Genomic DNA, 24,431 nt, shown 5'->3' with positions numbered 1-24,431 from the left:
GCTATTTTTTTGTTGTTGTTGCAGTTTGGCTGGGGCTGAGTTTGAACCCACCACCCTCGGCATATTGGGCCGGTGCCCTACTCACTGAGCCACAGGCGCTGCCCTCTTATTTTTAATAAATGAATACTACGTGGGAAAAACCCCACTGACAATTAGAAGGTGCAATGTGCTCAACCTCACTTCCTCTAACACTGACAACACAGGGTTGGCAACAGTCATCGTCTGCATTTGTCACAGGCAGTCATGGGGTTATTTACCTCACAGGAGGCCAAGGGCAGTTTTTGTCTCAGTTCTCCATGTGTCTGGAGCACTGTGTGAGCACTCAGGCTATCATCCCATGATGAGCAGTAATAAACAGCCTCATCCTCAGGCTAGAGGCCCGAGATGGTCAGGGAGTCAGTGTTGCCAGTATTGGAGCCAGAGAACTGATCAGGGATTCCTAAGGGCCGTGAAATTCCAAGCATGACAGTTTGGGGGGCACCAGGAGAAATCTGCTGGTACCAGCCCACATTATACTTTCCAACATTGTTGCTGTTTCCAGTACAGGACAGGGTGATCGTCTCTCCCATAGACGCTGACACCCAGGCTTCCTGTGTCAGTCTGGACTGTGCCCAGGATCCTGGAACAGAAGAGATGGAGACACACAGAGGTAGTCTGGGGTCATTTTCCACCACATGCTCTCAAAATGAAAGGGAGAAATCAACCAGGTGTACCCCACCCAGGCACTTCTGCTTCCCAGGGCCTGTCACCTGGGCAGAGAGTGAGGAGGGTGAGCAGGAGAGGGGCACAGGCCATGGTGGAGATTCCTGTCAGCTCTGATTCCTGGGGATCCACAGCTGCCTCAGAGCTGCCCCTGTCTCTTGTACCTACTTTCCCACTGTGGGGACTGAGAGGCCTTTCATTCAAATCAGTCCCCTCCCCTCACATGGCCTCCCAGTCCCTGGGCACGGAGATTTCTCTACATGAGGCTGGCAGGGCCTGGCCTGAGCCTCCCTGGGACTAAGATTAAGCAGCCAGTCTGTCGCCTGGGACAGTGAGCCCCAGGCCCCCAGCAGAGAACAGGTGGCTGGTTTCCAGCTGGGCAGCCCCACAGTGCCCCTTACTGCCCCTGGGGTGGATTCGCTCAGGTCTGGGATGCCCAACAGGGGACCCTGGGAAGAACACTGGGCTCCCCACCCCTTCTCTGCTGCTGTCCTCAACAGAAGGACCCCTTCACTCCCCGGTGGCTCCTCCACAGGACAGCTGTTCACCTTGGCTAAGTGCTGACTTCAGTGACAGGGACTCCTTGGCAGTTTAATCTGTGGCCATTTCTTCCACTGTGGATTTGTTGTGGGGTCAGCTCACTAGAACCACAAAGGACAGCGACAGCCCAGCCAAGACCTGTTAGTTGGAAAGGCCTAGGATGCTGGCTTTGCTTTCCCTCTGCCCATGATGCACCATGACAGGGTGGTTGCTTTTATGTTCAGTTGTGAGACTTTCTATTATACATGAGATAGTAGAGCCTTCTCAGATATGTGATCAGCATGTGTTTCTTCTGTTAGTGTTTGACTTTCTCTCTCTTTGATTGTGTCCATTGACAAACACATTTAAAATTTTTCATCAAGTCAAATTTATGTATTTATTCATTCATTTATTTTTTTTCAAATCATAGCTATGTATATTAATGCAGTTATGGTGTACAATGTGCTGGTTTTATATGTAATTTGAAATACTTTCATCAAACTGGTTAACATAACCTTCACCACATTTTCTTAGTTATTATGTTAAAATATTTATATTCTACACTTAGTAGATATAACATGTACCCTTATAAAATGCACCATAGGTGTGGTCCCACCAATTACCCTCCCTCTAGCCATCCTCCTCCCTCCCCTGCCCATCCTCTTTCCCCTTCATCTGTAGTTGGGTTATAGCTTTCATATGGAAGTGTGGATGCTTATAGATTGGTTTCATAGTAGGGCTGAGTATATTGGATACTTTTTCTTCCATTCTTGAGATACTTTGCTAAGAAGAATATGTTCCAGCTCCATCCATGTAAACATGAAAGAGGTAAAGTCCCCCCCCCCTTTTTTTTTTAAGAGACAGTCTCACTCCATCACCCTCGGTAGAGTGCTATGGCATCACAGCTCACAGCAACCTCCAGCTCTTGGGCTTAGGTGATTCTCTTGCCTCAGCCTCCTGAGTAGCTGGGACTACAGGCACCCTCCACAACAATAGACCAGGCTACTTCTAGTTGCAATGTGGCCAGGGCCAGGTTTGAACCCACCATCCTCGGTATACAGGGCCAGCGCCCTACTCACTGATCCACAGGTACTGTTTGTCTCCATCTTTTTTAAGGCTATATTTTATGGCATACATATACCACAATTTATGAATCCATTCATGGGTTGATGTGCACTTGGGCTTCTTCCACGACTTAGCAATTATGAATTGGGCTGCAATAAGCATTCTGGTGAAAAGATCTTTGTTAAAAAGTGATTTTTGGTCTTCTGGATATGTACCTAGTAGAGGAATTGAAGGATTGGCAGGTCTATTTTTAGATCCCTAAGTGGTCTCCAAACATTTTTTAAAAGGAATATATTAGTTTGCATTCCCACCAGCAGTGCAGAAGTGTTCCCTTTTGTCCAAATCCACACCAACATCTATGGTTTTGGGATGTGGAATAATCTTACTAAAGTTAGATGATATCTAAAAGTGATTTGATTTGCATTTCTCTGATGATTAAGGATGATGAGCATTTTTTTCATGTGTTTGTAGGCCATGCACCTGTCTTCTGTAGAGAAGTTTCTCTTCAAGTCCCTTGCCCACCCTGAGATGGGATCACTTGTTCTTTCTTGCTAATATGTTTGCGTTTCTGTGGATTATTATTATTATTTTTTTTTTTGCAGTTTTTGGCCAGGGCTGGTTTGAACCCGCCACCTCTGGCATATGGGGCTGGCATCCTACCCCTTTGAGCCTCAGGCACCGCTCCCTCTGTGGATTATTGTTATTAAACCTTTGTCAGAGACGTAACCTGAAAATATCTTCTGAGGGCTGTCTGCTTGCTTTATGCACTGTGTTCTTGGCTGTGCAGAAGCTTTTTAATTTGATCATTTCTCAGTAATGTATTTTTGGTGTTGCTTCAATTGCCTGGGGGTCATTCTCAGAAAATATTCTCCCAGGCCAATTTCTTTAAGTGTTTTCCCTGCACTTTCTTCTAGTAATTTTATACTTTTCTATCAAAACACACACAGACACACACAGACACACAAAAGCACACACAGAGACACACATAAAAACACACACAAGGACACAAAGACATACACAGACACAGAGACACACATAAAAACCCACATAAGGACACACACATATACACACAGAAGCACAGATGCAAACAAAGACACCCACAGACATACACAGAGACACAGACACAGAGAACACAAAGACACACACATACACACACAGACGCACAGAGATACAAACACACAGACCCACACACAGACATACACAGAGACACACTCAGACACACACATGACACAGAGAGACACACAGAGACACATACACGGATACACACAAACACACACAGGGACACAGACACACACAGAGACACACACACAGACAAAGACACACACAAAGACCCACACAAGGACACACACATATACACATAGACACACACAGACACACACTCAGACACACACAGAGACAGACACACAGAGAACACAAGACATGCACACATACACACAGACACACAGAGAGACAAACACACAGACACACACAGAGACACACACAGACAAACACAGACATGCACAGACGCACACAGACACACACACAGAGGCACAGACACAGAGGTAAACAAACACTAAGACAGACACTCATAGAGAAACACACTCAGACACACACAGAGAGACACACAGAGACATGGACACAGATACATACATAGACAGAGGTACAGAGACACACACACTGAGATACACAGACACACACAGAGACAGACACACATGGATACACACACAGACCCAGACACACACACAGACACAAACACAGAGACACACACAGAGCCACACATATACAGAGAGACACACAGAGCCACACACAGAGACACACAGACACACAAAGAAACACAGAGAGAAACAAATGGACAACCACACGTACACACTCACAGACACACTCACAGACATACACAGAGACACACAAACAGACACACACACACAAAGGCATACACAGAGACACATATATAGAGACACACAGACATATACACAGACACACTCACAGAGACACCCACACAGACACAAACAGAGATACACACAGAGACACACACACAGACACACAAAGGCACAGACAAACATACAATTAGACACACAGAAACACACACACAGACACAAAGAGAGACACAGACACACACAAAGACACACAAGAAACACACAGACTCAAACACACAGAAACACAAACACAGACACACAGAGACACAGACAGGCACACACAGAGACACACAGACACACGCACACACACAGACAAACACACAGAGACACGCACAGACTCACACATAGGCACACATACAGACATAAGACACACTCACAGACACACACACAGCAATACACACAGAGACACACACAGACACACATAGAAAGACAGACACAGGCAGACATACAGAGAAACACAAACATACAGACACTCAGAGACACACAGTCACAAACAGAGACACACACTCAGTGACGCACAGAGATACATACACAGACATACGCAGAGACACCTACATAGACACACACACAGACACACCCAGAGACACACACATAGACACACATACAGACACACACAGACACTCTGAGACAAACACAGACACACACACGCAAACACATAGAGACACAGACAAGACCCACACTCAGACATGCACACACAGGGATGCAGACACAGACACATACAAAGACACATGTAGAGAAATACACGCAGACACACACAGAGACACACACATAGACACAAATAGAGACCCAAACACAGAGACACACACCCAGAGGGACATATTACAGAGACTCACACACACACACACAGACACATACAGAGAGACACACAGAGGAAGATGCAGAGACACACACAGACACACAATCACACACACATAGACACACACAGAGACACACACACAGATACATAAACTGACAGACACACACACTCAGAGACAAAGGCACAGACAAAGGCACAGACAAACATACAATTAGACACACAGAAACACACACACAGACACAAAGAGAGACACAGACACACACAAAGACACACAAGAAACACACAGACTCAAACACACAGAAACACAAACACAGACAAAGGCACACACAAAGACAGAGACAGACATACACAGGCACACAGAGACACACACACAGAGTCATACAGACACACACACAGATACATAAACAGACACACACCCAGACACACACGGACACTCAGAGACAAACACACACAGACACACAGAGATACACACACAGAGACACACACAGCCACACACAACTAGGGGCTGCTCTCAGAAACTTCATTTTGGGACACTGAGGCAGTTGTCAGTCGGCTCTCCAATAAAGGACTCCCCTGAAAATTTGGCTCGTGTGGCTGTGTGATCTCTGGGGGAACTTCTGGGCATAACACTAGGATTAAGGGTGTCATGCACAACACCTGGCCTTTCTTTACTATTTATGTATAGTTCTGAGTCTCTATTCAGAACTCTGTGTCCTCCATCTATGTGTCTATTGTTGTACTAATATCATGCTTTTTTGGTTACTATGGTCTTGCAGTATAATTTGAAGATTGGAAATGTAATGCCTCCAGATGTGGATTGCATTGGCTAGTCGGGCTCTTTTGTGATTCCGTGTGAAAATTAGGATTTTTTTCTCTAATTCTTTCCAAAATGATGTTGGCATTTTAATGGGAATTGTATTGAATCTGTAAGTCATATTTGGGCAATATGACATTTTAGCAATATTGATTCTTCCAGTGTTTTGTCATTCACGTAATCTACAATTTCTTTCATTAGTGTTTTCTAGTTCTTACTTTAGAGATTTTTACTTCCTTGGTTAAATGTATTGCTAGGCATTTTATGTTATTTTGTAGCTATTGTGAATGGTATTGAATTTTTGATGTGATGATCACCTTAGCATTTATTAGTGTATAAAAATGCTACTGATTTGTGTACATTAATTTTGTAACCTGAGATAATTAAATTTATTTATTAATTCTAGGAGTCTTTTGGAGGAGGCTTTACGGTTTTCTAGATTTAAGATCATCTCATTGGCAGCAGGGATAGTGTAACTTTTTTTTTTTTTTCTGACTTGAGTGTCCTTTATTTTTTTCTATTACCTGATTTCTCTGGCTGGGACTTCCAGCACTATGTTGAGTAGAAGTGGTGAGAGTGAGCATCGTCCGGTCTCAATTCTTACTGGGAATGCTTTTAACTTTATCTCATTCAGAATAGTGTTTGAATTAAAGGCCATTCACAATCAGAAAGGATTTGGAAGGGGTTTGTCTTGTGAACTAAAATAAAATCTTACGTCCCCCTCCACCAGCAACTAACTGAATGGACCCCCCCCTTGGCCAAGGGGATCCCTTATATTGAGTTGCTAGGCAGCAGAGAGGAAATCTGACATGTCTCATCATGCTCCCTCCTCTTATTAGAGATGCCCTCTGTGACTCACAACAGCCAAAGGCTGTGGAAGACTTACCTGTGCGTCCTCAATATACACAACAAACCAGTTGAGTCTGTCCAGTGCTTTGTCTCCGATTAACAAACCCTTTACCTTAAGCATGTCTTTTTGCTGACTCCTGGTCTTTTAGCCAAAGTCTAACTCTTCCAGACAATTATCAGGTAAAGAATCTTTAAACCCACGTATAAATCTGTGAGCCCCAACCCACCAGATGTCCCAGCTTTTTGTGCCAAACCAATGTATGTTTTCTGCTTATTGATTTATAACTTCACCTGTAATTCCTATCTCCTAAAACCAAACTGCAAACCCATAACTGGGAGTCCACTTGCTCAAGGCTTCCTGGGTGTGGCTCTGGGTCATAGTCTTCAAATTTGGCTCAGCATGAACCTCTTTAAATTATTTTTACAAGTATGGCTTCTTTTCCATTGACATCATATGTAGTTTTTATTATGTTGATGTATGTATTTATTCTGTCTATGCCTATTTTGCTGAGGGTTTTTTATCATTAACACTTGCTGGCGTAGGGTGAGGGGAAATGTGCCCTTTCCCCCCAAAAGGTGGCTGAAAGACCAACTCACAATTAAGGCAGGATAGTAAGAGAAATGTTTATTTCCAAATATCATGCACATGGGGAGAATTAAAGGATTCATCTCCCAATGTTTTAATGATGGCCCGATACCTTTTAAGATGCCTCTTAGAAGGGAGGGGGAGAAGGTGGAGTACAGGAGCAGCAGGTGAATGCTAAGGAGGATGAATAGATGGGGGGAAATGAATTGACTTGTAAATTAACCTGAGAGACAGTTATTATGTTTTAAACAATTTGCAGTAGGTCTGCTAGCCTTCAGGGTGAACAAAGAAAGTTAGTTTTGCCCCTTTGATATTTTGATCACATTGGTCAGGTTTTATGTAGATAGAGAAGAAGCCCCTTCCAAATGCTTTCTGATTGTGAATGGCCTTTAATTCAAAATATTCTTTATACAAGTAGTCAATTTTGGAGTGAAATTTCCTTAGCTCCTTCACTGGATTTTAGGGAATGTTCTTACTGTATCTATCGAAATAATCATATGATACTTGTTTTAAATTCTGCCTATGTAGTGAATCACATCTTGATTTGCATATGTTAATCCATCTTTGTATCCCTGGGAGGAAATTCACTTGTCATGGTAAACTATACTTTTCATGTGATCTTGGGTTTGTTTTGCTAGTGTTTTCTTGATTGTTTTTGGATAGATGCTAATCAGGCCCTTAGTTTTCTTTTTGTTGTTGTTGTATTCATTCCTGGCTTTGGTATTAGGTTGGTATTGACTTCATTAAATGAATTAGAGAGGATTTCCTCTTTCTAATCTTATGTAACAGTCTCAGTAGGACAGGTACCAGTTCCTCTTTGTATGTCTGGTAAGAATCACTATGATCTGGTTTTTGGCTTTCTGGGGAGGAAGCATATGTTTTATTACTAATTTATTCTCACTACTTGTTGGTATGTTTAGAATTTCTATTTTTCTACAACTCAGCTTGGGAGGTTGTGTGATTGCAGGAATTTATTCATTTTCTCTAGAATTTTTAGATTGTGTTCACAGAGGTGTTCATAGTAGTCTCAGAAGATCTTTTGCATTTCTATGATATCATGATATAATGTCTCCTTTTACATCTCTGATTGACCTTATTTCAATCATTTTCTTCTTTTCTCAGTTAATCTACCCAGTGGTCTATCAATTCTTTTCTTTTCTTTTTATTTTTTTTGTGTGGTATATCAGTTTTATTTGTCTTTTCAAAGAATCAAATTTTTGTTCTCTTGATCCTTTATATTGTTCTTTTTTGTTTCAATTTTATTTAGTTCTCCTCTGATTTTTTGTTATTTCTTGTCTTCTACCAGCTTGGGGTTTGGTTTGTTTTTATTTTTCTAGAACCCCAATGTGTGACATTAGGTTATTAATTTGTGATATTTCTGTCTTTTATTTATTTATTTTTGGGGGAGACAGAGTCGCAGGCTCTCACCCTGGGTAGAGTGCTGCGGCATCACAGCTCACAGCAACCTCAAACACTTGGGTTTAAGTGATTATCTTGCCTCAGCCTCCAAAGTAGTTGGGACTACAGGCAACCATCACAGTGGCCACTGTTTTTTTGTTGCAGTTGTCATTGTTGTTTGGCAGGCCTGGCTGGATTCAAACCTGCCAGCTTTGGTGTATGTGGATGGCACTCTAGCCGTTGAGCTACAGGCATCAAGCCTATGATATTTCTGTGTTTTAATCGGAAGTATTTAGTGCTATAAACTTCTCTCTGAGCTCTGCTTTTAACTTACCCCAGAGATTTTGTTAGTTCGTCTTTTAATTTAAAAAATGTTTTTTAAATTTTGCACCTTCATTTCATTGTTGATCTCAAAGTTAACTTAGTATTATGCCTTTTAATTTGCATGTATTTGTATGGTTTTGAAAATTTCTTTTAGAATTGATTTCTAGTTTTATTCCACTGTAGTCTGAGACAATTCATAGTATTATTTTGATTTTTATCAATTTTTTGATACTTGTTTAGTGGCCTAACATATGATCTATCTTGGATAATTATGTCCCATGTTCTTATGAGAAGAACATAAATCTATACTTTGGGAGTAAAATATTCTGTAAATGTCTGTTAAGTACACTTGTTCTAGAGTCCTGTCTTATTCAGTGTTTCTTTGCTGTCCAGTTTTGACATTGGAGTGTTGAAGTGCCCCACTATTAATATGTTGTTTCTTTTCTTAGATCAAGTGGTATTTCTTTTATGAATCTGGGACTCTGGTGTTAGGTGCATGTATATTTAGGATTGTTAGATCTAATTGTTGAATTGATCCCTATATCATTATATAATGGCTATCTTTGTCTTTTTTTTTTAAAGTTATTCAGTTATTGATTTCAAATCTGTTTTATCTGATCTAAGAGTAGCTACTCCTGCTCACTTTTTTTTTTTTTTTGAGACAAAGTCTCACTCTATCACCCTGGGTAGGTGCCATGGCATTATAGCATTAGCAACCTCAAACTTTTGCACTTGAGAAATCCTCCTGACTCAGCCCCCTGAGTAGCTGGGATTACCGGCACCCACCACAATTCCTGGCCATTTGTTTTATTTCTTTATAGACAGGGTCTCACTTTTGCTCAGGCTGGTTTCAAAGCCCTGAGCTCAAGCAGTCTACCCGCTTTGGCCTCCCAGAATGTTAAGATTACAGGTGTGAGCTATCACACCAGGCCTCCTGCTCACTTTTGATTTCCATAGCATGGGATATTTTTTTCTCATGCTTTAACCTTGAGTTTATGAGAATCTTTATGAGCTAAATGGTTTTCTTGGAGACATTGGATATTAGGGTTGTGTTTTTTATCTATTCTACTAATCTGTATTGTAGGGGTCATAGCAAAACCTGTCCTTTTCCCTTGATCTGGTTCCCTGAAAGATCAACTCACAATTATGGTACATTAATAATGAGAGAGGATAGCCAAGAAGGGTGAGGTCTACAAGAACAGGTCTTCTCAAGGAGACCACAAAGATACACATGCAGGGTCCTCTCCATGGTGACTCAGCTCTTGGAAATTTGTAAACTTAACTTCCTGAAACTTGGAAATTTCTAAGTTCTGTGAAATCCTGTAGTTCTGTAGGGGTGGGAATAGCATCCCCCGCTTGATTCAAACTAGCCAATGAGAAGGGTACCCATGGGGTGGAACTTTTTGACTGTCAATAAAAAGAGAAAGACCAAGGCAGTCGGGGAGCACAGCCATTTGAAATTCTTCTATGCCGTAAGCTCCCAGCTGGTGAATAAAGCCCTTCCTCTTATAAATGTGGTGTTTGGGTGCTCCTTCTCTCTGTTGGGCCTTGTCTTCCTGCAACATTTTTGGTTCCCTGACCGGGAAGTAAGATCCCCCCGGAGAGAACACGCACCTGGTAGTTGCTGCCAATCCTTTGGACACCCACGTGGGGGCCCCTGATCAGCCTGGGTGACGTGAACCACTGAGCACTCCAGGGAGGCAGTTTGGCCTCCCTGTGTAGACGCCTTAACTAGGCTGAGAAAGGACCCCATTGGCAGGTCTTCAAGGAGTCAAACACCAGGAGGAACTGACATGCGGGAACGGGTACTTACACAGGGAGAAGTGTAAGGCAAGGTATGATCGATCTGGAGGTCCCATTACAGTTTTAGTGGAAAAGGAGCCTGATCAACTCCTTGGGCATTAGATTGTTGACAGGTCTGTTGAGAGGTATGTGAGAGTGTGTGGATGTGGTGTGACTGAAAGAACTCCGAGGGTGGAGTTGGACCTCCCTTCACAGGGCCTAGGGGAGTGTTGGTTTGCCTCCTATGGCTAAGTAGCAGCTTGAGTGGGAAATCGAAGCTGTCCAGGTTAAGAATTGGGTTGGAGGGGGGAGGAGACAAGATGGCTGACTGAAGCCAGCTTTCCACAGAGGCTCCCGTCAAGTAGGAGAGTTTAAGGACAAAAATTCAGCAAGTAACCTGGTGGATTTGAGCTGCACTAAGAGAGAAGGTTGAAGAACGCACATCAACCCCACTGAGGCAAGCTGCGACCACAAGGATACAAACAAAAGGTACAAAATCCATCACCAAGCAGATGGGAGTCCCCTCCCCCATGAGAACGGCTCGGAGAGCCCCACAAACAATGGGGAAGAGTTCAAAGGTCCTCCCACTACACACCACGGGAGAGACCCTCTAAAAACTTGACCTACCTCCCCTACTAGGGTGTCACGGCGTCCTCCTGCCAGGCATAAAACTGTATAAACTGTATATAGTATCTACCTGGAATTCTGAACTCCCAGCACTCCCCTTCACTCACAGTGAGGTCTGGAGACCAGTCCTGGTCAGCAGAGAGGGTACTGCACCAGAGTGGCAGTTCCCTGAGGCACAGTGTGACAGCTGTCTTCTGGTGACAATACGGCCAGGCATAAAACTGTGTAAAGCTGTGTGTGTTCTCTGCCCGCAACCCCAGGCTCCCAGCGTTCTGCGTGCTCCCCTCTGCTCTCCCTCCAAGGTCTAGAGGCCTGTCCCCCAGGGGTTCAGACTCTTAGGCGATTGCTCAAGGGGTGTAGACAGTGCTGGGCTGTAGCTGGTCAGTGCAGACTCTGGGGTACAGGAGCAGAGAGAGGATGGTTGGCCGGAAGGGAGCTACACAGGAGCAGCAGTTGCCTGAGCCATAAAGCAGCAGCCCTCTTTTGCTAGCAATATGGTTCATTACCAATTACTCTGAAGCCACACCCCCTGTCTCCCTGGGCAACCAGAGACTGTGAGTATAGGATTTGCCTTAGGCAACTCCAACTTGCAAACGGGGGAAACTCCCAGAGTGGGGCTGACGCAGAGGTCTGCTATACTAAACCTAAGATGCACCTGGACCTCAGGGGATCATCAGCCTATAGACAATACAAGAGCAAAGACAAGCTAATTTGGAACTCAATTCAGCTTCTCTTCTGCAGGGGAACCGCAGAGTTGTTCTATTCTGTTCTGTCAGTAACATTAATCAGGGGCGAGTCTGGACCTGAGTGAAAACCCCCCAACCTTCATCAAGCGCCCAAGGTTGTCAGGCCTCACCTCCTTCTGCTAGAGAGAAGCAGAACACAGTGGCCTGGCAGACTTCCTTGTGATTCAGGCAGGTACAAACTCCTGGAGTACCGATTCACTATAGGCAATTGGGTCAGCCAACTGCAGGGCTATCAGTGACTGGGTGTGACAGCGGTGCAAGGTGGGGAAGGAGGCATCAACCTTCCCAGACTGATCTATTGCCTGGGTGGCTCCTCCTGAGTCCACGCAGCACTGGAGAAAGCCACACCAGAGTAGTCACCAGACCCCTGTGATTCAGTTCCCACAGACCTCTTAAACTCTCACCCGAGACAGGTGCAGACTGAGAGAACTGATTTGGACTTTTTGAACTGAACCAATCGCCTGAGGACAAATCAGGTGGCGCCCTGGGTGCACCGTGGTAGGAAGGTTTGACTTTCCTTTTCCAATTGTTTGCTGGTGGGGGTGGGGTGGGGTGACTTAATTGCTGATATTTCTCCGCAGCTGAGACTTCAATCTAGAGTATCTGTTTCACTAGGGTGGAACAGAAACCAACTGAAAACAAGACAGAACCAGTTAGCCCCACCACACCAGACAGGGTCTCAGTTTCTCAGGCCACAACACTGTACAGGCCCTCAACAAAGCCCCAGGGGGGAAAAATCAAAGGGAGTAAAACAACCATGGGGCAGAATCAGCAGAAAAACTCTGGTAACATGAATAACCAGAATAGATCAAACCGCCCCCCCCCAAGGAAAGATATGGCAGATGTAATTGAAGATCCTATTCATAAACAACTGGCTGAGATGTCAGAAATCGAATTCAGAATTTGGATTGCAGACAAGATTAACAAAGTGGAATTGGGAATTCGAGGAGAAAATCAAAAGTTGTCTCAAGAATTTAAGACAAAACCACCAAAGACTTAGACACACTGAAGCAATAAATTGCAGCCCTCAAAGATATGAAAAATACAGTAGAATCCCTCAGCAACAGAATGGAGCAAGGAGAAAAAAAAAATTTCTGACATTAAAGATAAAGCCTTTATACGCTCCCAAACTCACAAAGAGGAAGAGAAATGGAGAGCAAAAATGGATCATTGTCTCCGAGAGCTCTGGGATAATTCAAAGAAAGTGAATATCCGAAATTTGGAGTTCCAGAAACAGATGAAGTGGCCTCGCTGGGCACAGAGGCCCTTCTGCATGAAATTATGAAAGAGAATTTTCCAGACATACCAAGAGATTCTGAAATTCAGATAGGAGACAGCTTCAGAACCCCAGCATGACTCAACTCCAATAAGACATCCCCCAAGCGTATCATAATTAACTTCACTAAAGTTAATATGAAGGAGAAAATCCTCAAAGCTGCCAGGAGAAAGAAAACCATTACCTTGAAAGGGAAGAATATTAGAATGACTGCAGATCTCTCTGCTGAAACTTTTTAAGCCAGAAGAAGGTGGTCACTGACTTTTAACCTCCTAAAGCAAAATAACTTTCAATCCCGGATCTTGTATCCAGCTAAACTGAGTTTCATTTATGACGGAGAAATTAAATACTTGAATGACAGTCATATGTTGAAGAAATTTGCCATAACAAAACCAGCTCTTCACGATATTCTCAGACCTATCTTCCATAATGCCTAACCCAATCCTATACCACAAAAGTAAACTCACTCAGAAACTTCGGATCAAATTCCAATTTCCACACTGGCAAAAGGATTAAAAGTGCCCACTGGACTTTTGAAAAACTCGATACCCAAAACTTCACCAGACTTATCAATATTCTCCATTAATGTGAACAGCTTAAACTGTCCTCTAAAGAGGCATAGGTTAGCTGACTGGATACAAAAACTCAGGCCAGATATTTGTTGCATACAAGAGTCACATCTTAACCTAAAAGACAAATACAGACTCAGGGTGAAAGGATGATCATCCATATTTCAGGCAAATGGTAATCAGAAAAAAGCAGGTGTTGCAATTTTATTTGCAGATACAATAGGCTTTAAATCAACAAAAGTAAGGAAGGACAAGAATGGTCACTTCATATTTGTTAAGGGTAATACTCAATATGATGAGATATCAATTATTAATATCTATGCACCCAACCAGAATGCATCTCAATTTATAAGAGAAAATCTAACAGACATGAGCAACTTTATTTCCTCCAGCTCCAAAATAGTCAGAGATTTCAACACTTCTTTGGCAGTGTTGGATTGATCCTTCCTCCAACAAGAAGCTGAGCAAAGAAATCTTAGATTTAAACCTAACCATCCAACATTTGGATTTAGCAGACATCTACAAAACATTTCATCCCAACAAAACTGAATACGCATACTTCTCATCAGCCCATGGAACTTACTCCAAAATCAATCACATCTTAGGTCACAAGTCTAACCTCAGTAATTTAAAGGAATAGAAATTATTCCATGCTTCTTCTCGGACCACCATGGAATAAAACTTGAGCTGAGTAACAACAGGAATCTGCATACTGATACAAAAACATGGAAGTTAAATAGCCTTATGTTGAATGATAGCTGGATCAGAGATGAGATTAAGAAAGAAATCGCCGGACAGCGCCTGTGGCTCAGTCGGTAGGACGCCGGCCCCATAAAACGAGGGTGGCGGGTTCAAACCCGGCCCTGGCCAAACTGCAACCAAAAAATAGCCGGGCGTTGTGGCCGGCGCCTGTAGTCCCACCTACTCGGGAGGCTGAGGCAAGGGAATCGCTTAAGCCCAGAAGTTGGAGGTTGCTGTGAGCTGTGTGAAGCCACGGCACTCTATGGAGGGCCATAAAGTGAGACTCTGTCTCTACGAAAAAAAAAAAAAAAAGTAATCGCCAATTTTTTGGAATGAAACAACGATGAAGACACGAACTATCAGAACCTCCGGGACACCGCAAAAGCAGTTCTAAGATGGAAATTTATAGCACTGCAAGCCTTCCTCAAGAGAACAGAAAGAGAGGCAACTTAATGGGACATCTCAAGTAACTGGAAAAGGAAGAACATTCCAACCCCAAACCCAGTAGAAGAAAAGAAATAACCAAAATTAGAGCAGAATTAAATGAAATTGAAAACAAAAGGATGATACAACAGATAAATAATTCAAAAAGCTGGTTTTTCGAAAAGGTCAATAAAATAGATAAACCTTTGGCCAACCTAATCAGGAAAAAAAAGAGTAAAATCTCTAATTTCATCAATCAGAAACAGCAAAGATGAAACAGACTCCTTAGAAATCAAAAAAAAATCCCTAATGAATATTGCAAGAAACTGTATTCTCAGAAACATGAAAATCTGAAGGAGATTGACCGATACTTGTAAGCACGTCACATTCCAACACTTAGCCAGAATCAAGTGGAAATGTTGAACAGGCCCATATCAAGTTCGGAAATAGTATCAACCACACAAAACCTCCCTAAAAAGACAAGCCCGGGGCCAGATGGTTTCATGTCAGAATTCTACCAAACTTTTAAAGAGGAATTAGTACCTATATTACTCAACCTCTTCCAAAACGTAGAAAAAGAAGGAAGACTACCTAACACGTTCTATGAAGCAAACATCACCCTGATCCCCAAACCAGGAAAAGACCCAACAAGAAAAGAAAATTACAGACCGATATCACTAATGAATATGGATGCAAAAATATTCAACAAGATCCTAACAAACAGAATCCAACAACACATCAAACAAATTATACATCATGACCAAGTTGGTTTTATCCCAGGGTCTCAAGCCTGGTTCAATATACGTAAATCTATAAATGTAATCCAGCACATAAATAAATTAAAAAACAAAGACCATATGATTCTCTCAATCGATGCAGAAAAAGATTTTGATAATATCCAGCATCCCTTCATGACCAGAACACTTAAGAAAATCTGTATAGAAGGGACATTTCTTAAACTGAGAGACCATCTACAGCAAACCCACAGCCAATATCATATTGAATGCAGGTAAATTGGAATCATTTCCACTCAGATCAGGAATCAGACAAGGCTGCCCATTATGTCCATTGCTTTTAAACATTGTAATGGAAGTTTTAGCCACCACCATTAGGGAAGAAAAGGCGATCAAGGGTATCCATATAGGGTCAGAAGAGATCAAACTTTCGCTCTTCACAGATGATATGATAGTATATCTGGAAAACACTAGGGACTCTACTACAAAACTCTTAGAAGTGATCAAGGAATATAGCAGCGTCTCAGGCTTCAAAATCAACATTCATAAATCGGTAGCCTTTATACATACCAACAATAGTCAAGTTGAAAAAACAGTTAAGGACTCTATCCCATTCACAGTAGTCCCAAAGAAGATGAAATATTTGGGAATTTATCTAACAAAGGATGTGAAAGATCTCTATAAAGAAAACCATGAAACTCTAAGAAAAGAAATAGCCGAAAATATTAACAAATGGAAAAACATACCATGCTCACGGCTGGGAAGAATCAACATAGTTAATATGTCCATACTTCCCAAAGCAACATAAAATTTCAATGCAATCCCTATTAAAGCTCTACTGTCATACTTTAAAGATCTGGAAAAAACAATACTTCGTTTTATATGGAATCAGAAAAAACCTCGAATAGCCAAGACATTACTCAGAAATAAAAACAAAGCAGGAGGAATTACGCTACCAGACCTCAGACTACACTACAAATCAATAGTGATCAAAACAGCATGGTATTGGCACAAAAACAAAGAAGTAGATGTCTGGAAAAGAACAGAGAACCAAGAGATGAACCCAGCTACTTACCGTTATTTAATCTTTGACAAGCCAATTAAAAATATTCAGTGGGGAAAAGGTTTCCTATTTAACAAATGGTGCTGGGTGAACTGGCTGGCAACCTGTAGAAGACTGAAACTGGACCCACACCTTTCACCATTAACTAAGATAGACTCTCACTGGATTAAAGATTTAAACTTAAGACATGAAACTATAAAGATACTAGAGGAGAGTGCAGGGAAAACCCTTGAAGATATAGGTCTGGGCGAGTATTTTATGAGGAGGACCCCCCCGGGCAATTGAAGCAGCTTCAAAAATACACTACTGGGACTTGATCAAACAAAAAAGCTTCTGCACAGCCAAGAACACAGTAAGTAAGGCAAGCAAACAGCCCTCAGAATGGGAGAAGATATTTGCAGGTTATGTCTCCAACAAAGATTTAACAACCAGAATCCACAGAGAACTCAAACACATTATCAAGAATAGAACAAGGGATCCCATCGCAGGCTGGGCAAGGGATTTGAAGAGAAACTTCTCTGAAGAAGACAGGCGCGCGGCCTTCAGACATATGAAAAAATGCTCATCATATTTAATCATCAGAGAAATGCAAATCAAAACTACTTTGAGATACCATCTAACTCCAGTGAGACTAGCCTATATCACAAAATCCCAAGACCAGAGATGTTGGCGCGGATGTGGAGAAAAGGGAATATTTTTGCACTGCTGGTAGGAATGCAAATTAATACATTCCTTTTGGAAAGAGATATGGAGAACACTTAGAGATCTAAAAACAGATCTGCCATTCGATCCTGTAATCCCTCTACTGGGCATATACCCAGAAGACCAAAAATCACATCATAACAAAGATATTTGTACCAGAATGTTTATTGCAGCCCAATTCATATTTGCTAAGTCATGGAAGAAGCCCAAGTAACCCATCGATCCACGAGTGGATTAATAAATTGTGGTATATGTACACCATGGAATATTATGGAGCCTTAAAGAAAGATGGAGACTTTACCTCTTTCATGTTTACATGGATGGAGCTAGAACATATTCTTCTTAGTAAAGTATCTCAAGAATGGAAGAAAAAGTACCCAATGTACTCAGCCCTACTATGAAACTAATTTAGGGTTTTCACATGAAAGCTATAACCCAGTTACAACCTAAGAATAGGGGGAAGGAGGATAGGGAGAGGAGGGAGGAGGGAGGGGAGAGGGGGGTAGAGGGAAGGGTATTGGTGGGATTACACCAGCGGTGCATCTTACAAGGGTATATGTGAAACTTGGTAAATGGTCTGTGAAGCTAGTGAATGATGCCCCATGATTATATTGATGTACACAGCTATGATTTAATAAAAGAAAAAAGAATTGGGTTGGAATTGTGTGCAAGTGAGTGCTTTGAGAAAGACCGAGATGGGTAACAATAGGTGGGGTTCACCCCCCCTCCATTCATGGGGTGAAACAAATGTGTGAGTGTGCCTTTCTTTCCTGCTCCAACTTTGCCTCCTGGCTATTATGAGAGAAACTGGAAGTTCCAGGTTTTCTGCTTTCTGTCTTTGGTGGTGACTTGAACAATCTTCCTGACTTGGCCATGTGGGACTTGGGGGGGGGGGGTATGAAAAGACATTAGAAAGAATGTTGTTGTATTTTTGTTACCGGAATTTCTTCAGTGAGTGTTTGGTCTCAGTAATTTGAGAATTGTGCCAGCGGGCCACAGATCAGTGATAAAATGGCATTTTGTTGGACTGAGGGGCACGCAGTGAGAGTGGAGAGTGCCAGAGCTATTGGCAGAGGGGTTGGGCCTTGAAAAGTGTTGTGGTTTAGGCAGTCCAGTGAGCTCTGGATGGCCCTTGGAAATATGGGGAAGAGAGTGTAAATTTCATGCTGAATGAGGCTGTATCCATATAAGCAACAGGTTTCCAAGGTGAACAGCCTCTGGAAGTGGGGAGGAGGCCCAGGTTGGAGGTTCCCTGCATAAGTCCTTTTTCTAGGGGTAAATAATTATCTCTGAGAGATATTTTGTCCAGGACTTGGTAGATGGAAAAATAACTTTACAAACTGAAAGGGTGTTCTATCAAATGAATCAATGCAGCGCCTCACCCTGGGCAAGGTTATTAGGTCTTTGTTGCAGTTTTTGTCTGGAGAGGGGATTAAGGTGTGTGCTCCTTAGGGTGGAGCCTTCCAAAAGATTTCGGCTGCTTTGTTTATGACCTTGCTGGGGCTCGGAGGGTTTGTGCCTGGAGATGGGAGTCTGATGTCTAAGCTCACCTGAGCCTGAAAAATGGGGGTTCCCTTTCCAGAGTGGGAAAATCCTGTATCAATCTTATATCTCATAAAATGTCTCCCATTTGTAAAATGTAATAATTTGGTTGTTTAAATTGTTGTGGAAACTGAATCTTTGTCAAAGAATAAGATTCTTGCCTTTTAAACCTTCTAGTTATCAGTTTGGCCGAGTGAATGGGTGACTTCATGGTAAACTGGGATCCTGTTTTGTGGGAAGTGAGTTTTTGAGTAAGAGAAATTAAACAGAAAGGAGAATGGCATTATGTAAAGAAAGAATCTTGTGTGATAAAATTTGCACTGAAAACAGAATGGTTGTATAAGAAAGTGAAAGGCAGGGAAAAAGTTAAAGAAAGTTTAGAATGTTTGTAAGTGGTCTGTGTAGGTTAAATGAAGCTCATAAAAGAGAATTTGTGAAAGAATTTACATATGATCCAGTTGACTATTTATTTCCTTTAAAATCTTTTGGCTTGTAATTTTCTTTAAACAAATTTTTTAGGCCTTTGATATTTGACAAAACTTTCAAAATAAAAACTCTAAATCTGGGGCTTGGAGCCCAAAGGGCAGTGGTTGCAACGCTGGCCACATGCACTGAGACTGGTGGGTTCAAACTTGGCCAAGGCCAACAGCAAAAAAAAAACACAACTTTAAATTTAGTCTTCTTGAAATATTAAGACCACTGAAAGTCATGGGAAAACAAATTAAACTTATTTGATTTATTCAAAATATATAGGAAACATTGTCAAATATGAAATGGTGATTAATTTTATGTAGGTTATGGTTATATATATGTTCCAATATTATAAAGCATGGGTCTGTCCTAATGTATAAGACATTGGTCTGTCCTAACATATATTGTTGGTAATAATTTTAATTCATCTAAAAAAGAAAGTATTTTTTAATGTAACTGGCTGAGTCCAAAGTTTATCCTAAAAAGAAAAAAAAATATTAAGAGAGGCTGACAAATTCTCTCAAATTCAAATTCCTGATGTCTTTGGAAATTGAATACCGCCAGACTAAAAAGCAGATTTTTAGAACGTTCATTGGAAAGTTAACATGTCTATGAGTATTGCTAACCTAACTCAACAGAATAGAAATCGGTTAAGCGGATCTGGGCTAGTTTGAAATGGCTTTTTGGTCAAAATATTGTTGATTCTTTCTGTGTTCTGTTTTCCAGAAGTCAAGAAATAATTTTCTGTCTTTTGAGCTATTTGTAGTTTTTCAAGCAATGTGTGTACTTATGAGCAGAGTTTGAAACATGTATTTTTCTCTCTCCTTGTTTTCTCTGGAATTTGCAAGCCATTTGTATGTATTCTTAATTTCTGACAATACAGTTATTTTCATAAGTTCAATAAGAATCTGTTTTGTTCTATATGACATGATGAAGGCACTCATTATTTTACCAAGGCTTTGGCTGGAATAGCATTTCCAGAGGTGTCCAGACTGCATTAAAGAATTAAGGTTGACTTTATAAGGCCAATAAAAAAAGCCCTTTGGAAAACTGGCCAGATACCCATCAGTAACATTTCCTGATCTCTGGTAAGTAATGAAGGTCGCTTGCTGACGGGTCCAGGAATCGAAATGTGCTTGGGGACCTCAAGAGAAGAGGGATTTACCCAATACATACAGGTATCTAATGGCACAGATAAAACTTGGGCTCTGAAAGGCTTTCAAAAAGTCCAGCCTGACATTCCTTATAAAAGGTTCCAGCAAAGCCAATTTTAAAGGAAAGAAGAGCCTAGATGGCTAATAATTAATTATTCTTACTGCACTTTATGGAAATAATCAGACCCCATATACTGAAGGTACAGTTTATTTTGGCAAATAAGTTAGTTCTACTATAATTTGCCTTTAGTAAAGAGAGAAATTGGAGAGAGAAAAATAGTTTAAAAGGAGAAAAAAGAGGCTGTGGTCCACCTGTATTTAGATCCCAGCCTTGTCTGTACTGTCAACTTATAAAATGAGACATACTCTGTTGAATCTACTGTCAGCAGAAGCCAAGCGGCCCATTTGTCTGGACTTAAAAGATGTATCTTTCAGTATAAGGCTGGCTCTGGGAAGCCAGAGGCTGTTTTCTTTCCAGTGGGAGAGACCAGACATGGAAACAGTGCACATGGACCAGGTTGCCACAGGGGTTCAAAACACCCACGATTTTTGGAGAAGCGCTGGCTTGTGACCTCCAGAAATTCCCAGCTGAGGAATTAGAATGTGTGCTGTTCCAATATGTCGATGACCTCCTTTCAGGACACCCTACCCAGGAGGGCTGCACCCAAGGCATGGACTATCTTTTATGACATCTAGAGGTATGTGGCTATAAAGTATCCAAATGGAAGGCCCAGATTTGCCGGCAGCAAATACGTTATCTAAGATTTACTGTCAAGCAGGGGTAGAGGTATCTAGGCACAAAATGGAGGCAGGTCATTAATTGCCTCCTCAGCCCCATGAGCCAAAAGCAGGTTTGGAAATTCTTAGGCCCGGTCGGCTTCTGTCATATTTGAATCCCCAACATTGTTGTCTTAGCTAAGCCCTTGTATGACGCAACTAAAGAAGAGAAGGAAGAGCCCTTGGAGTGGGAAGGAGAACAGGAATGTGCCTTCTCCCAGCTAAAGGTGAGGCTGATGGCTGCACCTGCATTGGGACTGCCAGACTTGGCCAAACCCTTTACTCTGTATGTCTCAGAGAGATAAAATGGCTGTGGGTGTGTTAACCCAGCTGGTTGGGTCCTGGCCAAGGCCTGTAGCTTACCTCTCTAAGCAGTTGGATGGAGTGGTAAAAGGATGGTCACCATGCTTACGGGCTCTACCCGCTACTGCTCTCCTTGTGCAAGAAGCTGACAAGCTGACTCTAGGACAGGATCTGAGTGAAAGTACCCCACTCTGTGGTCAATTTAATGGACACTAAGGGACATTTTTGGCTCTCTAATGCAACACTCTGAAACAAGCCACGCTCCTTCCAGTCAGTGAAAGAGAGACTGAGCGTAACCTTACGGAAGTTATAGATAATGTGTACTCTAGCAGACCTGACTTGCGTGACCAGCCCTGGACAGATGCAGATTGGGACTTGTATGCAGATGGAAGCAGTTACATGACAGTGCAAGGTGAGTGGAGGGCTGGGTATGCAGCGGTTACCTTAACAGAGACTAAGCCCCTACCCCAAGGAACATTGGCTCAGAAGGCTGAGTTCATTGCCTTGACTGGAGCCTTAGAACTAAGTCAAGGGAAAAATTTGAATGCTTTTCTGACTCTCCAAGTACGCAGGGCATTGTACAAGGAGAAGGGACTATTAAATTCTGGGAAAAAAGGACATTATGTATCAGTAAGAAATGCTCCAATCGCGAGAGGCAGTATGGAATCCCCAAAAAGTGGCAGTTATGCACTGTTGTGGACATCAAAGAAATGCTTCCATCATCACTAAAGGGACACTGGGTTTAGTACTGAGACAAAAAGGGCTGCCTCCCAGCCATACCAGGTGTCGCAAGTGGCTCCCCTCATCCCATGGGTCCCGGAACTCACTCTATCTACTCCAGGGAGGAGAGGGAATGTTTGGCAGCAGAAGGGAGCCAGGAAGCAGAGGGACAATGAATAAAGATGCCAGATGGACAAGTAGCAGTCCCCCAGATTCTAGGAGCCACCGTGGTGACAAGAGTGTTTGATAAATTTGCTGAGCCAGTACTTCTACATCTCCCACCTGGCATCCCTGGCCAAAACTGTCAGTCTACAGTGTATCACCAGCAGCCAGTTCAACGCGTGCCAAGGACTAACAGTACCCCAAGGAACCCACTCGTATGGAGCAACGCCCTTCAAGGACTTCCAGGTAGACCTTACTGAAATGCCCAGGTTTAGAGGGAACAAGTACTGGCTGGTGATGGTCTAGCAGACTTGGAATAGGTAAAAGCCTTTCCCACTGGGATAAAAAGGACTCCTAAAGTAGTAAAGTATTACCCGGAGAAATCATCCCATGGTTTAAGTTACCACTCTGTTTAAAAGTTGATAATGGGCTAGCCTTCATAACAGAACTAGTGCAAATAATAAGCTAAAGCTTTAAATAATTTATAGGCCTCAAAGCTTATACAGGATAAAGTGTATGAACAGGACCATAAAAGCAGAAATTGGTAAACTCTGCTAGGAAGCAAAGCTTAACTGGATGCAGGCCTTGCCACTGGTGTTGTTCAAAGAGGTCTCTGTCAATTCTCTGCAATTTAGCAGGAACTCCTAAAAGAACTAGAAAAGTCTGAACTGAATAGATAAAAACCCTAGAAAGAGTAACAAGGAAAATCTCCACTGGGATAATTAACTGTGTTCTGTTTAGTCTTTTCTGTCTGTACATCCTTTCTCTCTGGAGGATCAAGGGGACCCAGTCTAGGTCTGGAATCAGAACCTGGTCCCCCTGAAACCAAGGTAGAAAGAACTTTACACCATCATCCTGACCACATGCACAGCAGTAAAGGTGAAAGAAATACCTGGAATCATCATAGCTGGCTGACTAGGGCTTCACTGCTTCTTGGAAAGTAAAGGTAACTTTTGAAACAATCAACATGCCATGCTCCAGCCACATACTGGGAGCTGGCTGGTCAATGCACAGCTGAAGCTTGAGGAAACTCCTCAAGGGACTTTTTGGACTTTGAACTTTGGAAAAGTGGGGGAATGTCACAGGGAAACGTAAAAACTCATATATATATTAGCCCACCACCATGGTACTATTAAGGCCCGAGTAGAGAACCCAAGAAGAGTCACAGTCCCTAAAACCTCAGTGCTGAAAAGTAACTAATCTTGGCACCTGCAGAAACAAGCTGATAGTGAGACCTCAAATTAAAATATCTTGGAATCTCAAAAGAGGGGAATGAGAGAGGATAGCCGCGAAGGGTGAGGTCTAGAAGAACAGGTCTTCTCAAGGAGACCACCAGGATACATATGCAGGGTCTGCTCCACGGTGACTCAGCTCTTGGGAATTTATAAACTTAACTTCCTGAAACTTGGAAATTTCTAAGTTCTGTGAAATCCTGTAGTTCTGTAAGGGTGGAATAGCATCTCCCGCTTGATTCAAACTGGCCAATGAGAAGGGTACCTGTGGGGTGGAACTTTTTGACTGTCAATAAAAAGAGAAAGACCAAGGCAGTCAGGGAGCACGGCTGTTTGGAATTCTTCTATAAGCTCCCAGCTGGTGAATAAAGCCCTTCCTCTTATAAATGTGGTGTTTGGGTGCTCTTTCTCTCCTTTGGGCCTTGTCTTTCTGCAACAATAAGAGAAAGGTTATTTCCAAAT

General features: G+C 42.3%; 1 protein-coding gene across 4 annotated transcripts in view; it reads right to left on the bottom strand.

The window, feature by feature from the left end:
* Positions 1-573: 573 nt before the first annotated feature.
* LOC128570679 (rho GTPase-activating protein 15-like) overlaps positions 574-24,431 on the bottom strand; it is a 333,490-nt gene continuing 309,632 nt past the window's right edge. For all 4 annotated transcript variants that reach the window (XM_053570057.1, XM_053570058.1, XM_053570059.1 and 1 more), the window contains one exon: positions 574-619. In XM_053570057.1, coding sequence (XP_053426032.1) covers positions 596-619 — 24 coding nt within the window. In that variant the 3' untranslated portion in view covers positions 574-595. The remainder of the gene's footprint in view (positions 620-24,431) is intronic.

The sequence above is a fragment of the Nycticebus coucang genome, chromosome 18 (assembly GCF_027406575.1).
Source record: "Nycticebus coucang isolate mNycCou1 chromosome 18, mNycCou1.pri, whole genome shotgun sequence".
NCBI classification, from domain to species: domain Eukaryota; kingdom Metazoa; phylum Chordata; class Mammalia; order Primates; family Lorisidae; genus Nycticebus; species Nycticebus coucang.
Note: the sequence above shows the minus strand (reverse complement) of the source record. Positions and strands in the feature narration are given on the sequence as shown.